The sequence below is a fragment of the Dermacentor andersoni genome, chromosome 10 (genome assembly GCF_023375885.2).
Source record: "Dermacentor andersoni chromosome 10, qqDerAnde1_hic_scaffold, whole genome shotgun sequence".
In the NCBI taxonomy this organism is placed as follows: Eukaryota; Metazoa; Arthropoda; class Arachnida; order Ixodida; family Ixodidae; genus Dermacentor; species Dermacentor andersoni.
The window spans coordinates 139,884,800-139,903,186 of record NC_092823.1 but is presented as its reverse complement, the minus strand read 5'-3'; the positions used below and the strand labels follow the sequence as shown (position 1 = coordinate 139,903,186).

Here is an 18,387-nt window from a genome sequence, read left to right as displayed (position 1 = left end):
TTTCTGGCCAATATTCAATAGGAGAAGGGTTGAAATCTGGGCCAGTTGGTACATAGTTGAACGAAAAAACCAGTCAAAAACACAAAGGACAAGAGGAGAGGTTCACACCACAAAGGTGTGAACCTCTCCTCTTGTCCTTTGTGTTTTTGACTGGTTTTTTCATTCAATAGGAGCAGTGTATTTCTATATGGTTATTGCTATCGTGTTTTCACCTGAAATTAGATCAAACAACTGCAGAAGTGGGCTTTTACAAGTATCTTTAAAACAGATAGCTTTATATACCTGTGTACTAGCTTAACATTCCAATGGCCCACGAACATGCTGAGCCTCCGCCACACTGGAGGAAAAATGCACACGGCGCACCTGCTGTGGTACAACACTGTTGCGGCAGTGCACTGCTGCTCAGTTAAGTGAGGAAATGGCGTCTTCATTTTTTTACTTCCAGAATAACTTTTTACAGACGTTGAAAAAAAGTTCCGCACAAACTGGCAAGCTATTTCAATGTTGCTAAATAAAAGTGCATTGGATGTGGCTCATGTGACATCGAGTAATGCTGCTCTGCATAACGTCTTACGGGAAGCAGTATCATTCGACGCTACAAAAACTTTTGCTATTGAGTTTGCCACTGAGTACGCCTATATTCATGCTGTTTGGAGCTTGCTTTGGATAATATGATATTATGATGATGCATTTAACTTTCTAGTTTTCGTGAAGATCGTATGAAAGAGATTCTGCTGTAAATGTCATTATGTGAAGCCCAGGAAGGGGTACATAATAAACTTTAATGTTCCAACTACAGTTATAACATTAGAAGACAGTCTGTCATTCTCTCCTCTTTGAAAAACAAATTATGTCCGCTTCAAAACATTAATAAAGGCATCACGAGGAATCTGGATGTTCCCAATGGTCCTAAGTTTTTTTTGTTTCTCAGAATGTTTCTTCAGGAGTTTTAACTTCCGTGTAATATCGCCACCATAACACTTTGCAAGGACATTCTTTTTAAGAGCTTTGATATCTTCACGAGCCAGAATTTTGCCGCCAACCGCTGCCTGAAGGGCTACAGCGTAAATTTGCTGAGGAATGCTTTCCTTCAATCTTAGAAGCATAGAACGGCCTGCCTGTCGAGCCCGGGTGGCATGCACAATCGTTGTTAGCTCTTCAATAACTTTTCCATTCAGAATTATATTCAACTTCACTAAGTCGGTGAGCTCATAGCCAACTTCCTCATAGTCGAAGCTGGCATACCCTGATGTAATGGACTTGAGTGCATCATAAAAGTCAACAATAATCTCACTTAGAGGAAACTTGTACTGGAGAAGGATGGTGGTGTTATCTACATTTTGTGTAGCCTTGGCAACACCTCGATTATCAGCACACAGGCCCATCACTTCACTGAGGTACGTGTCTGGAGTGATGATTGTAGCCATTACCATGGGTTCATAATATTCTTTGATGATCGCTGGATCAGGCATGTTGAGTGGGTTGTTGATGGTGATGATTTCACCTCCATAATGCTTAATCTGTTTTGCTCCATGCACCTTGATTTGGTAACTCACGCTGGGAGCTGTTACAACTACTTGTGCATTAAACTCTTGGTCTAGCCTCTGGCAGAAAACATCCATGTGCAGAAGCCCAAGGAATCCCAGGCGCCACCCCAGGCCCAGTGCAGGGCTAGATTCAATTGAAACTTGTACGCTAGGATCATTAAGCAGAAGGCGGTCAATTGCACTTCGCATTTCATTGTTTTTAGACTGGTCTTCAGGGTAAACACCTGCGAACACCATGGGCTTTGACTCTTGAAACTTTGGAAGTGGCTTAACATTATCGCACTTGTGTGATAATGTGTCACCAGTATGGGCTTCCTTTGGAGACCTCATGTTTGCAACCACATATCCAGCTTGACCGGCGCACAAGAGTGGAGTAGAAGTTTCAAGAGGCTTCATGAAACCCAAGTCTCGTACAGTGTATGTTGTTCCAGTGGCATGAGATACGATTTCATCCCCTGGCCGCAGCGTGCCATCAATTGCTATAACGAGCGCAATAACACCGCGGTATCGGTCATACCACGAGTCAAGCAAGATGCCGCGAAATGGCGCATCAGGGTTTCCACTGGGTGGTGGTATTTTTTCTATAATGGCATTCACAAGTTCTTCAATGCCAATGCCTTCTTTAGCTGACACCTTGAGCACATCTTTCTTGTCAATGCCAAAAACATTTTCCATTTGTGTCGTCACGCCATCGACATCAGCGTTTTTTAGGTCTATCTTGTTCAGGACAGGTATAATAGCAAGATCAGAACAGAAGGCGATGTTGAAGTTGGCCACTGTTTGGGCCTGGATTCCTTGATTGGCGTCAACTAAGAGAATGACACCTTGGCACACCGACACGGACCGAAGTACCTCGTAGCTGAAATCGACGTGACCAGGAGTATCAATAAGGTTCAGAAGGTACGGCTCGGGGTGACCCGGCTTCTCGAAGACCATCGATGCTGTCTGCGCCTTGACTGTGATGCCCCGCTCTCGTTCAACGGGGAGCCGATCTAGCACCTGCTTGTTATCCCGAGATGGCTTTATCGTCCCCGTGAACTCCAGCAGCCGGTCAGAAAGCGTGCTCTTGCCGTGATCTACGTGGGCTACGATGCAGAAGTTTCGTACAACCTTCTGGGAGAACTGGCTCGGGTCAATGTCATACTTGCGTTCTTTGCTGTTGATCGCACCCGAATTCGTAGAACAATACCTCTGTAACGAACGCTGCCGACAAGTCCACTTATGGACACAATCGTCCCAGACTGTCCTCCTCCGGTTGCACCACCGGGAGGAAACAAGCAGAGAACTACGCATGGCACAAGATGCATCGAGCACCGTAGAATATGACTAGCGATGGCGTAGGCAGCAAACGCCTACACAGAAGAGAAACTGTTCCCAGGCCCCGCACACTCTCAAGTTCAAGAAATGGCCACAGAGGGCGAAAAATCAATCGAGGCGCGTTTTTTTTTGTTTTTTCATTGGTTAACCTAGGTAGGATATTAAGCAGCATAGTAGCAAGAGCTTGGTGGCGCAAGCCACCGCCTCGTTCCAAAGGGGACGCTCATAACATCTATCCATCCATCCATCCGCGTTTCAGCGTAAGCGCCCAAGTGGAGCTACTGTAATTTTGTCACATACCTTAATTTGTGCTTTCTCTGCTAGGGGCGCTGAACATGCTGAATTTTTTACTTTACACAAACGATTGAGATAAACAATCGAGGTGTCTAAAGATGTTTTTTACCTCAGACAAATAGGCAATTGATTTTTTTTTAATTGGATTGTTGAAGCTGCTTTTTAGTCATAGCGTCAAGGTTTTTGTACTTGATTAACCACCGACAGCCTATTGGTATCGATGTGTTTCCTGGCCACGGAGGAATAGCGTCCTCGATCACCCGCACCGGTGCGCACCGGGGCGCCTTGGTGCGCACTTTCATCCTCGATCAACCGCACCGGTGCGCACCGACCATCCTCGATCACCGGAAGCGCACCCTGTTGGAGCGGTTTTCCGTTGCCCCGTCTCGCACCGAGAAAATCGGCGGTGCGCCGGGGTGCAATCCCAGCAAGCACTGCGGGACGCGCCGCGCGCGCGCGCACTGGCGACTGCAGAATCGCGGACGCTCTGGCCCGATAGCTGCGGTTGCAACGGAGTTGACGGAGTTAGCTAGTGGAGATGTCGGCAATGAGAAAGGAAGCGCTGCTAGCTGCCGCAATCGATGAGCTTTTGTCAAGTTCGTCTGAGAGCGAAGACGACATGCTGATCGACCTCGTCCAATAACAATGTGGTGAATAGCAGCCGAAAGTGGACAGGTTCATTGAACGGGTCGTCAGGATTAATTATAAAATCCATTGGTGTTTGCTTGCAACCAGGTATGTCGGAGCACGCAGTTTGACAAGGTTCGAGCGCTTGCCGCGGATGCTCAGCACCTGTAAGCAACAAAATATGCGCGCGCGCGTATTCGCGCACGTTTTGTGCGCCAGGGGCAAAGTAGCGCTGCCTGCAAGCAACCTGCACGGGGTGCAGTTTTGTCCTCGATGTTGACCCTCCGCAGTGCGCCACCACCGCGGTGCAAAGCGCACCATTCTGGTTTCGGGGCAACCCCGGGGCAAGGTGATCGAGGACGCTATTAGGAGAGGCCCTACCCCCTCCGCGCCGCGCGTTAGGAGAAAAGTGTGGCGGAAATGACGTATAGGTTCTCATTTCTTTTGCTGCTTTATTATTTTTTTTTGTTGTATGGCCACGCCTTTTGGGTCACAATGGCGGCGTTGTTATGGTTTTGAGCGCTCACACGTGTTGCTCTGGTAGGTTTCGGGCTGTGGCAAAGGCGCTGAGTGGGCGGGTTTGCGTTAGTCACCGTGTCTTGTTGCGCTGTGTTACCTGCACCCTGCTCTGCCAGATGTTGCGCGAGCGCGCGCGCTCCGCGCGCGACACCACGCGCAGCGCGGCGTGGTTTCGCGAAAGATGTAAACAAGAGAGGAGGGTGGCCCAAAAGGCGGAGCATCGCCATGAGCAACGCCAAATGCTTCACAAAGAGTGACGTCAGTGCCTCTCCTTTTATGTTGAATTCCAATGGCAGAGTCGGAGCAGCCGACGGACTCCGCGAGCGAACACGACTCTGGCGCAGAGCAACGCTTCCAGATCCGCGAGTGGAACACAACCTGCGCCGCCGGAGCAAGGCGGAAGCGGAAGTTCTGTCAGAGTTACCCAGGATACCTTGCGTGTTGTCATTTCCTTCCGCTGTTTGCTCTTAGCACCGCCGCACCGGTCACTTGTCTCTTCAGCGCCGTTCACCTGTTGTTTTTTTAAAAGTGCGGAACGGATATCTCGTCAAACGTGCAGCAGCTTTTGCTTCCTCGCCATAGAGTTAGTAGAACAACTCTAGAGGAAAAGCTGGGCCGGAAAAGTGGGAACCTCTAGGGCGCCGCCCTGTTGCTACTGGTCAATGTGGCCAGCGCAATTACTATTGAAAGAGCTGAAAACAGGTACAGGTCACCTTATGCTTTGTCATCTAAAAACGCATACCTGATGGCTTTATGAAGATGGTGCGTTAATATTAAGTCTACAGAAAGCGATCGCTAAGTCAGTGACTTATGTAAATCACGATGTACGCATTCATGCAATAAAGGATGACGCGAATTTCGGTTTCGAATCTGTTTTTTGGATGCGTAGTAGTTTCGTACAGTTTAGGTTTGACCAATTAGTTTGACATGCGATCGCGCGTCGACATCGGACGCTATAGCACACTTGTGCCTTATGTGCCACCGAAGTGCTCTGGCATATACCTTCACATGTAAGTAAACGAATGTATCTCCTTGTTGAGAATATCACGCGAGTAGGCAGCTCTTGTGGTGCATCACAATCATTTGAGAAGCGTCACAGTAGAGCATTTTTCTACATGCGGAGCGGTGTTTGCAGGTTTCCCAATTAGGAAATTGCTGGACAGGCGGACCAGCGCACCGGAATTGTATTGGCGAAGCCACAAGCAACTCATAGAATCTGTTTAATTGTTGCACTTTGAACAATCATGCTTCTACAAAGGCCACAGCAGAAAAACAGCCTGATGCCGAGTATTTCTGTGCCACGAAGTAATCAAGAGGCGAGTGCCTAATGCGGACGAAATCGAGTGCATCGAGACTTAGAACGACACAAAGCTGAGCTAGTTGGTAAGGATTCATTATGCAAAACAGAGGTGAGGCGTGCAGACAGGACACAAGAGTAGAGAAGTGGACGGCGCTCGTGTTGTCCACTTCTCCACTCTTGTGTCCTGTCTGCACGCCTCACCTCCGTTTTGCATAACGAGTGCCTCAACCCACATGTTATTAGCGTAGGCGTTTTATTAACTGTGCAATATTTTCAACACTTCCTTGCATGCCATTTAATGTGGCATATCTTTTCTGGTCACAAATTTGTGCAGCGAATCTATTTGCATGATCGACTCCGGGCCTGTGGGACCGTTCACTTGCACTTGATGCTGAGTTTTTTACATGTATCCACGAACTGCAGATATGCACATCAGATCCCTGCGAGCATTTTCAAAATTCAATTATTTTAAACAACAGGCACATATGCAATATTGACATAATCTCAAATAGCAGCTGGGACGCATTTTTCTTGACCATACTCGCCGGTAAAACAAGTAGATCATGTGGACAGCTCCAGCTCATTTTCCTTAAATCAGTGTGTACAAGGGGTATGCAAAAATAATTTTTTTTCTCGCGCACCGATTATTTTGCTGTATAAGCAAGAGAACCCCCCACATTAGTGTAACGTATCTTGTACATCACACTAATATGTACTTTAATTTACCAAGTGAGATGAGTTACATTTATGGCTCATTCAGTCAAATCAGACGGCAAGCTGCATTCATCAATCTTCAATTGGAGTTTGCAAATGTTTAATGAAACATGTTTCCCTTTTATGTAGATATGCAATGGCAAGCCCTTCTGTGTGTTCCAAAGGTAAAATTTAAGCTCTAAATTAAAGAAGACATTTCTAGTCAGAAACAAGCAAAAATGGTGAATGCAGAGTATCAGAAGCCCCAAGGTACAGAAATTATGAGAAGTGTCGAATAATTGTAAGAAAAGAGTCGTATTTGAAAATGCAAGACTCTTTAGTGGAGGTCAAGCAAGTCAATATAGGTAGAATACTCTGCAAAATCATGCGAGTGAGGGGATGTCAAACAATGGGTCAGGAAATGCATTGTTTTTCCGCAAAACAAAAGCCGATTGCCATTACATAAGTCACTTTAGCATCATGAGACTGCTGCTTGATAAATTCAGAAATAAACCCAAAAACAAGACACGCAAAAATAAAAATCAATTTAATGATGCCCTCTCCACACTGGGATAAATAAAAACAAACACATCACATCTAATGTGGATATATCAGACGCCTTGTGAAACACTACAGGAAAAATTCAGTTTCTAGCTATGGCACTTGCCGCATAGATGTGGGGAGCCTTGAAGTAATAGTGATAGTTACCACTGCATTTAGAAATTGTAAGCATTCATGCAGACAAGGATGATTCTTTATATTTTTGGCTACCACTTCAAATGCCTCCACCAAGTGTTACAATGCTGCACGCAGCCATACTAAGGATCTCGCAGCAACACCTGCAGGTAAAAAGCAGAAGCAGTCAAAGTGCTGGTGTGCTGGACACTATGTTTGAAAACATTTGGGCAAGAAGAGTGCAAGAAGCAGACATAACTGCATTTATTTCCATAATTCCCCATTTGAATGGCCTTTTCTTTTTGCTTAGACAATGCCTACACCTAACCACAGCAGCTCCCTCATACAGACTCCGCAAGCCAAGAGGCCATGGAGGCAAATGCAGGTAAGAGGCAAGAAGCAATAGCAGTGGTATCGACATTCATCTAATGTCTTTCTTTTTCTTTCGTTAAGGCAGCCAGCATACCTCGAACAGCCACCTTGTCTGCGGGTGTGTCACCCTAGTCGCCAAAGAAACATTTGAGGGAAAGCGACAGGCAATGTCAACAGCCACTTCTCTATGTAAACGATACTCTTTCTCACGGATGACTCCTATGCCTCGCCTCGCCAGCACACTTGTGCACAAAGATGCCGCGGAGGCACGTGCAGGTCACAGGCAAGAAGCAGTGGTACTGGTGTGGACATTCACCCAATTTCTTTTTCTTACACTGAGGCAGCCAGCACACCTTGAACAGCCACCTTGACTGCGGGTGTGTCAGTAGATTCCTGTTGTACATATGCTCATAATAAACTTCAGTAAACTTGAACTTGATAATAAACTTGAAGGCAAATGGGACATTGATGCATTGTTTTTTTTTTAACATTTATTGTACACATACAATATACGTTATACTTTGCAGTGCTACAGAGCGTATTTTGAAGCTTCCCCCTATATTTTGCACCTTTAATTACGTATGTGCTGTGTGGCCCTCAATGCAGTTCATGTTGTAGCAGCTAAGCTTTGTCTGTGTATCGCACATTGGCTTAAGCTCGTGATATCCACATACGTCTCTCACATATACAAAATAAAGTTCTATGTAGTCCTCAGTGTTACAACAAAAAATGAAAGTAAACAATCCGATCGTGGAATTGTGTTTATTACAGTGATTCCTATGACAGTTACTGACAAGTTGACAACTTGAACTGGCCAATCCGTCCCATAGCCTCCTCTATTTTTCAAAAATAAAGGAGGCTATGATGCGTCATGGCAAGTAAGTGTATGTATACATAAAAAAAGGGGGTATGTGTGTGTGTTTGTAGTGGGGGGTATAGGATCAGGGCGGCACGAAAAAATGTGCCAATACCGTCCTCTAGACCCATTCCGTTAAGGTACCGTAACAAAGCGTATTATGCATAAAGTTCGTACAACCAACTCTGATATTACTACACACGCCAGGCGACGCGAGCTACATTTGCCATTACGCATTCGCGACTGCACCGGATGCCCTCCATATTATTCTCGTTAATCGTGCTCACTGCACAGAGGCAAAAGAAAGAGCATGGGCGCAGGTGCCTTTAAAGTATCTCGACCTTAGCTGCCCGTGCGAACCCTCCCTGGCACACACCTGCCCCGGCGGCCGCAACCTACGTACCGTTCTGCTTCGAGCTTTGATCGCCCCACTGTCCCTTGGGTGCCCTGGAGTTCCTGCGCCGCCTGCTTTATTATAATCACAGGTGCTCTCCTGAGACTTCCGTTTGTCGGTTACATGTGCCCTACAGCTGGATCAGTACTTGTAATAATAAAAAAACCCGATCTAGCGTCGCGACGATAGATCGCGAAAGCGGCTTTTGCAACATACCGCGCCCGTGCGAAGAGAATTACGGAACGCCAACGAGGAATCTGACCACAGCTTCGAGCTCGTAACCTCGTCGAGTGACACTCCTGCAACAGGCGTTACCGCTGAAAACCGCATACCGCCGGAAACTTCAACAGGATCATCCCTTGGTTGCATAACTGCCACCTGTACGGCCAACATGGACCACACCCACACCGTTCCGCAACATAGAATAAAGAACCAACTTATAAAGCCCAAACACACGGCTGCACGCACACATCACGACACTACAAGCGAGATGCCATGCTGCTACGCTGCTACGGTTGCCGGATTAAAACTGACTACTGTCACCAAGTCTAGCAAGCGTCTCAGGAGCTGGCAACCTCGGCGCGTAGCAACATGGCGGCGCTCTTGCGGTTCCCGATTTCAATGCATGGGCCCCACGGAGGAAGGAAACTAAGGAGAGGCCCTACCCCCTCCGCGCGCTAGGAGAAAAGTGTGGCGGAAATGACGTAGTAGGTTCTCATTTTTTTGCTGCTTTTTTATTTTTTTTGTTGTATGGCCACGCCTTTTGGGCCACAATGGCGGCGTTGTTATGGTTTTGAGCGCTCACACGTGTTGCTCGGGTAGGTTTCGGGCCGCGGCAAAGGCGCTGAGTGGGCGGGTTTGCGTTAGTCACCGCGTCTTGTTGCGCTGTGTTACCTGCACCGTGCTCTGCCAGATGTTGCGCGAGCGCGCGCGACACCACGCGCAGCGCGGCGTGGTTTCGCGAAAGATGTAAACAAGAGAGGAGGGTGGCCCAAAAGGCGGAGCATCGCCATGAGCAACGCTAAATTCCGGCTTCACTTTTGCTTCACAAAGAGTGACGTCAGGGCCTCTCCTTATGTTGAATTCCAATGGCGGAGTCGGAGCAAGTTATTCTGCTCGTTTCGGAGCAAGTTTGTTCCAATGGCAGAGTGAGGGTGGGAGTCAGGTGTTCCAATGAGAGAGTCGGAGTGGATTCAGAGCGGGAGTCACTCCGTGGAGCAGAAAAAGCTGCTCCGCCAAAATCGGCGGAGTGGACCGGAACTCTGCGTGACGTATTTCCTTTACCACATTTGTCCGCTGGGAGGCGCCACCGGTCACGACTCGCGAGGAAGCAAAAGCTGCTGCACGCTTGGCGAGATATCCATTCCGCACTTTTAAAAAAACAACAGGTGAACGGCGCTGAAGAGACAAGTGACCGGTGCGGCGGTGCTGGGAGCAAACAGCGGAAGAAAATGACAACACGCAAGGTATCCTGGGTAACTCGGTGATAGAACTTCCGATTCCGCTTTGCTCCGGCGGCGCAGGTTGTGTTCCATTCGCGGATCTGGAGGCGTTGCTCTGCGCCAGAGTCGAGTGCTCGCTCGCGGAGTCCGTCGGCTGCTCCGACTCCGCCACTGGAATTCAACATTAGTTTCCTTCCTCCGTGCATGGGCCCTATGGGTAGCTTGTCCTCTAGAGTCAGTATAGTAACTCTATGTTCCTCGCGAGTCGTGACCGGTGGCGCCTCCCAGCAGACAAACGTGGTAAAGGAAATACGTCACGCAGAGTTCCGGTCCACTCCACCGATTTTGGCGGAGCATCTTTTTCTGCTCCACGGAGTGACTCCCGCTCTGAATCCCCTCCGACTCTCTCATTGGAACACCTTACTCCCGCCCTCACTCTGCCATTGGAACAAACTTGCTCCGAAACGAGCAGAAAAACTTGCTCCGACTCCGCCATTGGAATTCCTGGCCGTTGGCGTTCCTGGCCGTTGGCGTTCGAATACTACGGCGGTAAAACATTTTTCGAAAAGCATGCTGGTTTCGTCTGCGAGACTGGGAGTCATTACATAGACTTGCTATGGGCACGTTGCAAGTGCTAGGCGGCGCCCTGTCTTTCTAGTGTTCCTGTGAGCATATACAGGAACACTATGTCTTTCCGACCCCTAGCGCCATCTGACGAATAGTTGCGCGAATGCGGTAGGATTACTCACGGCGTCCTGTAAAACGGTAGTGACGGCGCGAAACAGCGCGCCGATATTAATTTTAACCGGGTTTCAGGAATTACAAGATCTCCACAGGTTTTTTTCGTGAAAATTATTTAGAGAGAGGAAGTCGTCAATTTGAAGTGGGGCACGTCTACGACGTGAGGGACGTGTTGAACTCGCACTGATCGGAAGTGACTGCTAGGTGTATTCCGCAAACGAAAAATAACGCACCAGCGAGATGCGTGAAGCTCAGCGTAAGTTACTTCGTTATCTACTGTGTGGACGCATGAAATTATAGGCGACATTGATTCTTGAAGATCGGCGACAGCAGACAAATCCTAGCGGGAGCTGCGATTGCCGTGCTGGCATCGCAAGGAAGTGCAAGGACGCCGCGGTAGTTTCCCTGTACATACAGGACGGCAAATACGAATCCAAAACATCTAATCCAAGAACGTGGGGCGTACGAACGACTCGTAAGACCTACCCGAGGTATTGTAACGTTGTTGCTCTCCCAAACAAGAAAAAAATAAGGGGAGGAGCTTACGCTGGGAAAATATTTTTGCCCGAGTTACTGGAAGTGTGATACCTTTATGTTGCGATCTTCCAGTGCGTGCAAAGGAGGTTCCAATAAACCACGCCGCAAAAATTTTGGTGATCTCAACTGCCCCTTAGTTGATATGCTGGGCGCAGAAGGGTGTATGCCAGCTCAAACAGTTGCAACCCCTCCTCAAATCTCTCAGCAAGCCCTAGCGCTCTTTGAATGGGAGAGGATTGGGAAAGAGTTCCGCTGCTTTACTGCGGTACAGTGTGGGAACAAACTACTTTGCTGTATATCCTGGTACGCACTGCAGGTGTCCTGTTGCTGCCATCATTGCTGTAAAAGCAAAGAATTCAGCGTTAACGCGCTTGGTATAACGCCGGAACATAAAACAGCTTATGCCGTCGGACGAGCGCTATCCAGTCTTGACGCCGTTCTGCTTCATACGGTCGGCTTGGAAATCTGCAAAACTTTTTTCCTCGTGAGTTGGTGTACGTGCTGTTGCAGCCCACTACGCAACAGCTCGTGTTACACTTCGCCATTGCTTAGAAAAGGCAACAGCTACGCGCGAAACAGTGCCCAGACAGGCTTTCCGAACACAAGCGGGCCGGTCGCATCCTGCCCGTTCCGCGCTCGCCGCCGCGAGGGGCGCCCTTGTAGGCGCGGGAACTACGTTCGCAACCTGCCTTTGTACTCTTGGCAAAAAATAGTGCCTCATCTTGTTTAGGCGTTGATTATCATAATGAATGCGGCGGAGGTTGATGGAGTACGCTTGAAGGTACGTTTTTATGCCGTTGATCTCCATAACACCGTAAGTACGCAAACCGATGTCATAGAACACCCGATGCATCATTGTGTGTTCTCCGTCATCTCCGTCATCGCTTGTTTGCTGTACGCCTACTAATCCTTCATTTCTTCTTCAAGTGTTGTATCCTCCTTTTGTCCTTGTTCTCTTGTGCTTCACTTACAGTATGTCGTTCCGTCAGCTGTAATGCGCATTTGCAAAACCAATACATGTTTGATAAGACGCAGTGGTTATCATAATTTCATTACACATGTATTAAGCTGGCACATATGGTTCAGATACAGATACCTGTATGCGGACTTGCACGACGTTGATGCGGAGATTAGGATAATTATGGCACCCGTAAAGAAGAGGCAGCTGACGGCCGCAAGCTGTTGCGTTCTTTCCGCCAAACTACCCGTCCTGGTAGTGCTGTAAAGATGCTGTATAAAAGTGACACGTGGTGACAGGGAAATTATTATACTTAGCAGCCGACCGTACGTTTTGTAGCTTAGGTCTTCTTTCTTGTGCGTTTGTGCTACCCTTATTAATGAGCCATTTCTTGACTATGTTCTTGACTATGTAACCGCGTTTGTGTGGATGCGTAGACGTGTGCTTCTTGTTGTGCTTGTAAAATGCAAATAAATTATTTTCAGGCTTACTCAATCTTTGGTGTCGTGTGCGTTTATTCCAGTCGAGGCCGTCGTGCCGCCTGGAAACCGCATTCTGTCAGTAGCCATACACGAAATGCAACAGCTGGAGCGCGGCGGCACAACTAGGGGTAACGGCGGTGTAATAAACGAAAAACCGCTCGGGATGCCCTTAAAAGTCAGTTCAGAGTGTGCCTTAACTCGATATGACTCAGCGCTACATATATTTATATATGTAGGCGCTACGTTTGCCACGCAGCAACCGAACTGACGGGAGCACGATCGAGGCGCAGCAGCCAGAAACCCAGTAAAGCCACAGAACACCTGCGGACATACTGTGCAAAAGCCCGTTTCCGATGGATGGATGCATGGATGTTATGAGCGTCCCCTTTGGAACGGCGCGGTGGGTTGCGCCACCAAGCTCTTGTTACTATACTGCCTAATATCCTACCTAGGTTAAACAATGAAAAAAGAAAAAAAAAACACTATGAACTACCACGTCCAAATTTTCTGATCCCATATTGCGAACTGTGCTTTTGTACGTCTCCGTCTTTTGTAGTTTCCCTACTTTTCTTCCCCCAATCCTCCAATCGCCTCTTACTAATGTCTATTGCGGACCTGTTTGCTTTACCACTGCTCCCGCTGAACCCAAGGGCTTCAAGGAGGCCAGTGGTGCCTAAATCGACCGCTGGGTAGACGTCTTCACATTCTAATAAAATATGCTCCATCGTTTCCCTAGCTTTACCGCAGCAAGCACATGCTTCTTCTTCCTTCTTATATCTCGCTTTATAGGTGCGTGTTCTAAGGGATCCCGATCTCGCTTCGAAAAGTAATGAGCTTCCCTTTGAGTTATCATAAATGGTTTCTTTCCTGATTTCGTTTTTTCCTCTTAAGTAGTTACTCATGGCAGGTTTCTTTTCCATTGCCGCCACCCATGAGATTATTTCAGCCTCTCTGACTTTCCGCTTGACCTTCTTTGTTGCTGTGTTGCCCACCCCACAGGCCGCACACTTGCTGGTAAGCTTCCTAGTTCTTTTCCTCCACTGTGAATCAATGTTTTGCCTGTACAGATACCCGAACACTCTCCCAGCCCATTTACTTTCTTCCATATTCCTCAGCCGTTCTTCATACTCATTTTTACTGCGAGCTTCCCTCACTTCAAAACTAGTCCAGCCCATATCCCCCTGCACAGCTTCATTTGTAGTCTTCCCGTGAGCGCCCAATGCGAGGCGACCCACTGACCTTTGGTTCCCGTCGAGTCCTGATTGTACCCCTGATTTATAGCAAACAACCGCATTTCCAAAAGTAAGTGCTGGAAACATTACACCTTTCCACATACCTCGGAGGACCTCGTACCTATTGTATCCCCATAGCGCTCTCTGCTTCATTAGGGCTGCATTTCTCTTCCCCTTTACTGTTATGGTTTTTCCCTGTGTTTCCATATATCCATTGCCTTCGTTTATCCATATACCAAGGTATTTATATTCTGTTACCCGAGGTATTTCTTGGCCCTGTATCTCCACTGTCTGTTCACTGTTTTCATTGAATACCATAACACCTGATTTTCTAACACTAAATTTCAAACCTAAATTCTTGCCTTCCTGTCCACAGATATTAGCCAGACGTTGCAAATCACTTTGCTTGTTAGCGAGCAACACAATGTCGTCCGCATAAAATAAACCTGGGAGTTGCTGCTCTATTACTGTACCTGCCTGTTTGAGAGATTAAATCCGATATTACTTCCTTCTAGCGCCCTCTCCATCCTCACCATGTACATCATAAACAGCAGCGGGGATAAAGGGCACCCCTGCCTCAGTCCCTTGTTGATATGAACTTTCTCCGCGCTCCTCATCCCTTCCCATTCAACGCAAACAGTACTTTCTAGGTAAATCTCTCTCAAAAGCTGTAGACAATCGTTACCTAAGCCTTCCCCTTCCAGAATATCCCACAAAATGTTGCGGTCTACGTTATCGTAGGCTCCTGTAATGTCCAAGAAGGCCACATACAACGGTCTGCTTTCTGCTTTTGATATTTCAATACACTGAGTAAGAACAAACAAGTTATCATCCAAACGCCTACCTATTCTAAAGCCATTCTGAAGCTCTCCCAAAATGCCATTATTCTCTGCCCATGCTTGAAGCTTTAATTTGATTGCCTGCATTGCTAGCCTGTATATTACCGATGTAATGTTCAACGGTATATACGAGTGAATATTATCTTCATCCCCCTTACCTTTATATATTAAATTCATTCTACTTTGTCGCCAACTGTCTGGTATTCGTCTATCTTTTAAAGTTTTTTCCACTGCTTTCACCAGAGCTTCCTTACTTTTTGGTCCCAGTTCATTTATCAGCCCAACGGGAACCTCGTCTAGCCCTGTGGCTGTGCGCTTAGGAATTTTCTCTTCTGCTTTCTTCGAGTCTAAATTTGTCAGCACCAGCTCCTTTTCCACTTGGGTCTCTCTCATGCTCTTTTTTTCTTCAAATACAACCTCGTCCTTGCCTTGGAAAGATTCGGCTGTTACTTTTTGGATGTAATTTATTGCCGCTTCTCCTTCCAGTCTGTTTTCATCTTCGTCTAGGATATGTTGTTGTATTGTTGTTGACTTCCTGCCTAATAATTTTATGTGATTGCAAAATATTCGAGGTGTGGCCTTCTTTTTCTCACGTATTTCTGACAACCAACGTTCACTTTCACCTTTCAATTTTGCTTGCACCAGTATTTGAACCATAGACTTTTTCTCCCGGTATATTTCCCATTTACTGGTTACTTCATCCTGTGGCAACTGCGCCTTCTTTGCCTGCCTGTGCTCTCGAGATGCTTTCTGTGGTTCGGCGATCGCTTCTCGTATCTCCTTGTTCCACCAGCTTTTCGGTTTCTTTTTTCCTTTCCAACGAACACGTTGTTTCTCTTTCCGTATTTCTGTCGTTGTTACACTTAGAAGCTCACCATATTCCCACTCCTTACTTGGCCACTTGCCAAGTTCTTCCTCACCTCTAGTGACTACATTTGCTATTTGTTCAGCGTTCAAATTTGGACTGGCCATTGTGCTTTCCTTGCTGTCTTTCCCAACTACATATCCCATTTTCAAAATGATGCGTTTATGGTCACTCCCTATGCTGTTAAACCCTTCCTCATCGATGACCATTTCTCTCAACTTATCATGAATTCCTTCTGTCATCAGACAGTAATCAATGGCCGATTGCCGGTTTCCCATTTCCCACGTGATCTGTCATTCTCACTTAGGCCCTGTATTCACGATCACGAGGTTATGTTGCTCGCAAAGGTCTAGCATTGACTTCCCGTTATTGTCGGTATAGCCATCTAAATCCTGTATGTGGGCATTCATGTCACCTAATAGGACAATCTCAGCACCATTCCCGAAACCCTTAATATCAGCGCTTATGCATTCCACTAACTCTTTATTCTTCTCTGTGCAATTTTTTCCGGTCCACAAATACGTTACTCCCAGCCAAGTTTCTTTCCCACTCATTGTACCTTATAACCAAAGATGCTCTTGACATTGTGAATTTACTCTTTTCCATTTGGCTCCCTGATGGATAAGCATTCCGACTCCCTCTCCCTTTCTTTCCGACTTAGTTCTGTTGCACCCTTCCCATACACAATTCTCAATAAATGGCGGCCCTTCTGAATCTCTAAGGTGCGTTTCTGTAACCGCATATACCCCTATTTGTTCTCTATGTAACTGCTCCTCAATCTCTGCCCACTTTTCCTTTCTTCTGCCCCCCTGCATGTTTATGTAGCCTATTGTACGGATGAATGGATGGATGTTATGAGCGTCCCCTTTGGAACGGGGCGGTGGGTTGCGCCACCAAGCTCTTGCTACTATGCTGCCTAATATCCTACCTAGGTTAACCAATGAAAAAAGAAAAAAAAAACACTATGAACTACCGCGTCCAAACTTTCTGATCCCCTATTGCGAATAGTGCTTTTGTACGTCTCCGTCTTTTGTCGTTTCCCTACTTTTCTTCTACCAATCCTCCAATCGCCTCTTACTAATGTCTATTGCGGACCTGTTCGCTTTACCACTGCTCCCGCTGAACCGAAGGGCTTCAAGGAGGCCAGTGGTGCCTAAATCGACCGCTGGGTAGACGTCTTCACATTCTAATAAAATATGCTCCGTCGTTTCCCTAGCTTTACCGCAGCAAGCACATGCTTCTTCTTCCTTCTTATATCTCGCTTTATAGGTGCGTGTTCGAAGGCATCCCGATCTCGCTTCGAAAAGTAGTGAGCTTCTCTTTGAGTTATCATAAATGGTTTCTTTCCTGATTTCGTTTTTTCCTCTTAAGTAGTTACTCATGGCAGGTTTCTTTTCCATTGCCGCCACCCATGAGATTAATTCAGCCTCTCTGACTTTCCGCTTGACCTTCCTTGTTGCTGTGTTGCCCACCCCACAGGCCGCATACTTGCTGGTAAGCTTCCTAGTTCTTTTCCTCCACTGTGAATCAATGTTTTGCCTGTACAGATACCTGAACACTCTCCCAGCCCATTTACTTTCTTCCATATTCCTCTGCCGTTCTTCATACTCAATTTTACTGCGAGCTTCCCTCACTTCAAAACTAGTCCAGCCCATATCCCCCTGCACAGCTTCATTTGTAGTCTTCCCGTGAGCGCCCAATGCGAGGCGACCCACTGACCTTTGGTTCCCGTCGAGTCCTGATTGTACCCCTGATTTAAAGCAAACAACCGCATTTCCAAAAGTAAGTCCTGGAACCATTACCCCTTTCCACATACCTCGGAGGACCTCGTACCTATTGTATCCCCTTAGCGCTCTGTGCTTCATTAGGGCTGCATTTCTCTTCCCCTTTACTGTTATGGTTTTTCCCTGTGTTTCCATATATCCATTGCCTTCGTTTATCCATATACCAAGGTATTTATATTCTGTTACCCGAGGTATTCCTTGGCCCTGTATCTCCGCTGTCTGTTCACTGTTTTCATTGAATACCATAACACCTGATTTTCTAACACTAAATTTCTAACCTAAATTGTTACCTTCCTGTCCACAGATATTAGCCAGACGTTGCAAATCGCTTTGCTTGTTAGCGAGCAACACAATGTCGTCCACGTTTCCTGTTGTACAGCGCCATCTGTGGTCGCATACTTTAGTTCACGACGCCACCGCTACGCTTATTTCCGTTGCACTGTGGAAGGTACAGTTTCCCTTCTCTAATAGCGTTCTCGATCACCCGCACCGGTGCGCACCAGGGCGCCTTGGTGCGCACTTTCATCCTCGATCAACCGCACCGGTGCGCACCGACCATCCTCGACATAGAGTTACTATACTGACTCTAGAGGACAAGCTACCCATAGGGCCCATGCATTGAGATCGGGAACCGCAAGAGCGCCGCCATGTTGCTACGCGCCGAGGTTGCCAGCTCCTGAGATGATTGCTAGACTTGGTGACAGTAGTCAGTTTTAATCCGGCAACCGTAGCAGCATGGCGTCTCGCTTGTAGCGTCGTGATGTGTGCGTGCAGCCGTGTGTTTGGGCTTTATAAGTTGGTTCTTTATTCTATGTTGCGGGACGGTGTGGGTGTGGTCCATGCTGGCCGTACAGGTGGCAGTTATGCAACCGAGGGATGATCCTGTTGAAGTTTCCGGCGGTATGCGGTTTTC

At 47.2% G+C, this 18,387-nt stretch overlaps 1 protein-coding gene and 2 long non-coding RNA genes across 3 annotated transcripts; 1 reads left to right on the top strand and 2 right to left on the bottom strand.

The window, feature by feature from the left end:
- Positions 1-762: 762 nt before the first annotated feature.
- On the bottom strand, positions 763-3,162 carry waw (Translation factor waclaw). The gene has a single exon (XM_050192966.3). It carries the CDS (start codon positions 2,838-2,840, stop codon positions 849-851), a length of 1,992 nt encoding a protein of 663 aa, XP_050048923.1. The 5' UTR covers positions 2,841-3,162; the 3' UTR covers positions 763-848.
- A 2,678-nt stretch (positions 3,163-5,840) lies between these two features.
- On the bottom strand, positions 5,841-9,083 carry LOC140213624 (uncharacterized). Its single transcript, XR_011890535.1, has 2 exons — positions 8,811-9,083; positions 5,841-6,044 (listed from the first exon to the last, which is right to left on the bottom strand). It is a non-coding gene; the product is annotated as an uncharacterized lncRNA (long non-coding RNA).
- Positions 6,053-7,807, top strand: LOC140213625 (uncharacterized). Its single transcript, XR_011890536.1, has 2 exons — positions 6,053-7,357; positions 7,426-7,807. It is a non-coding gene; the product is annotated as an uncharacterized lncRNA (long non-coding RNA).
- Positions 9,084-18,387: the final 9,304 nt, after the last annotated feature.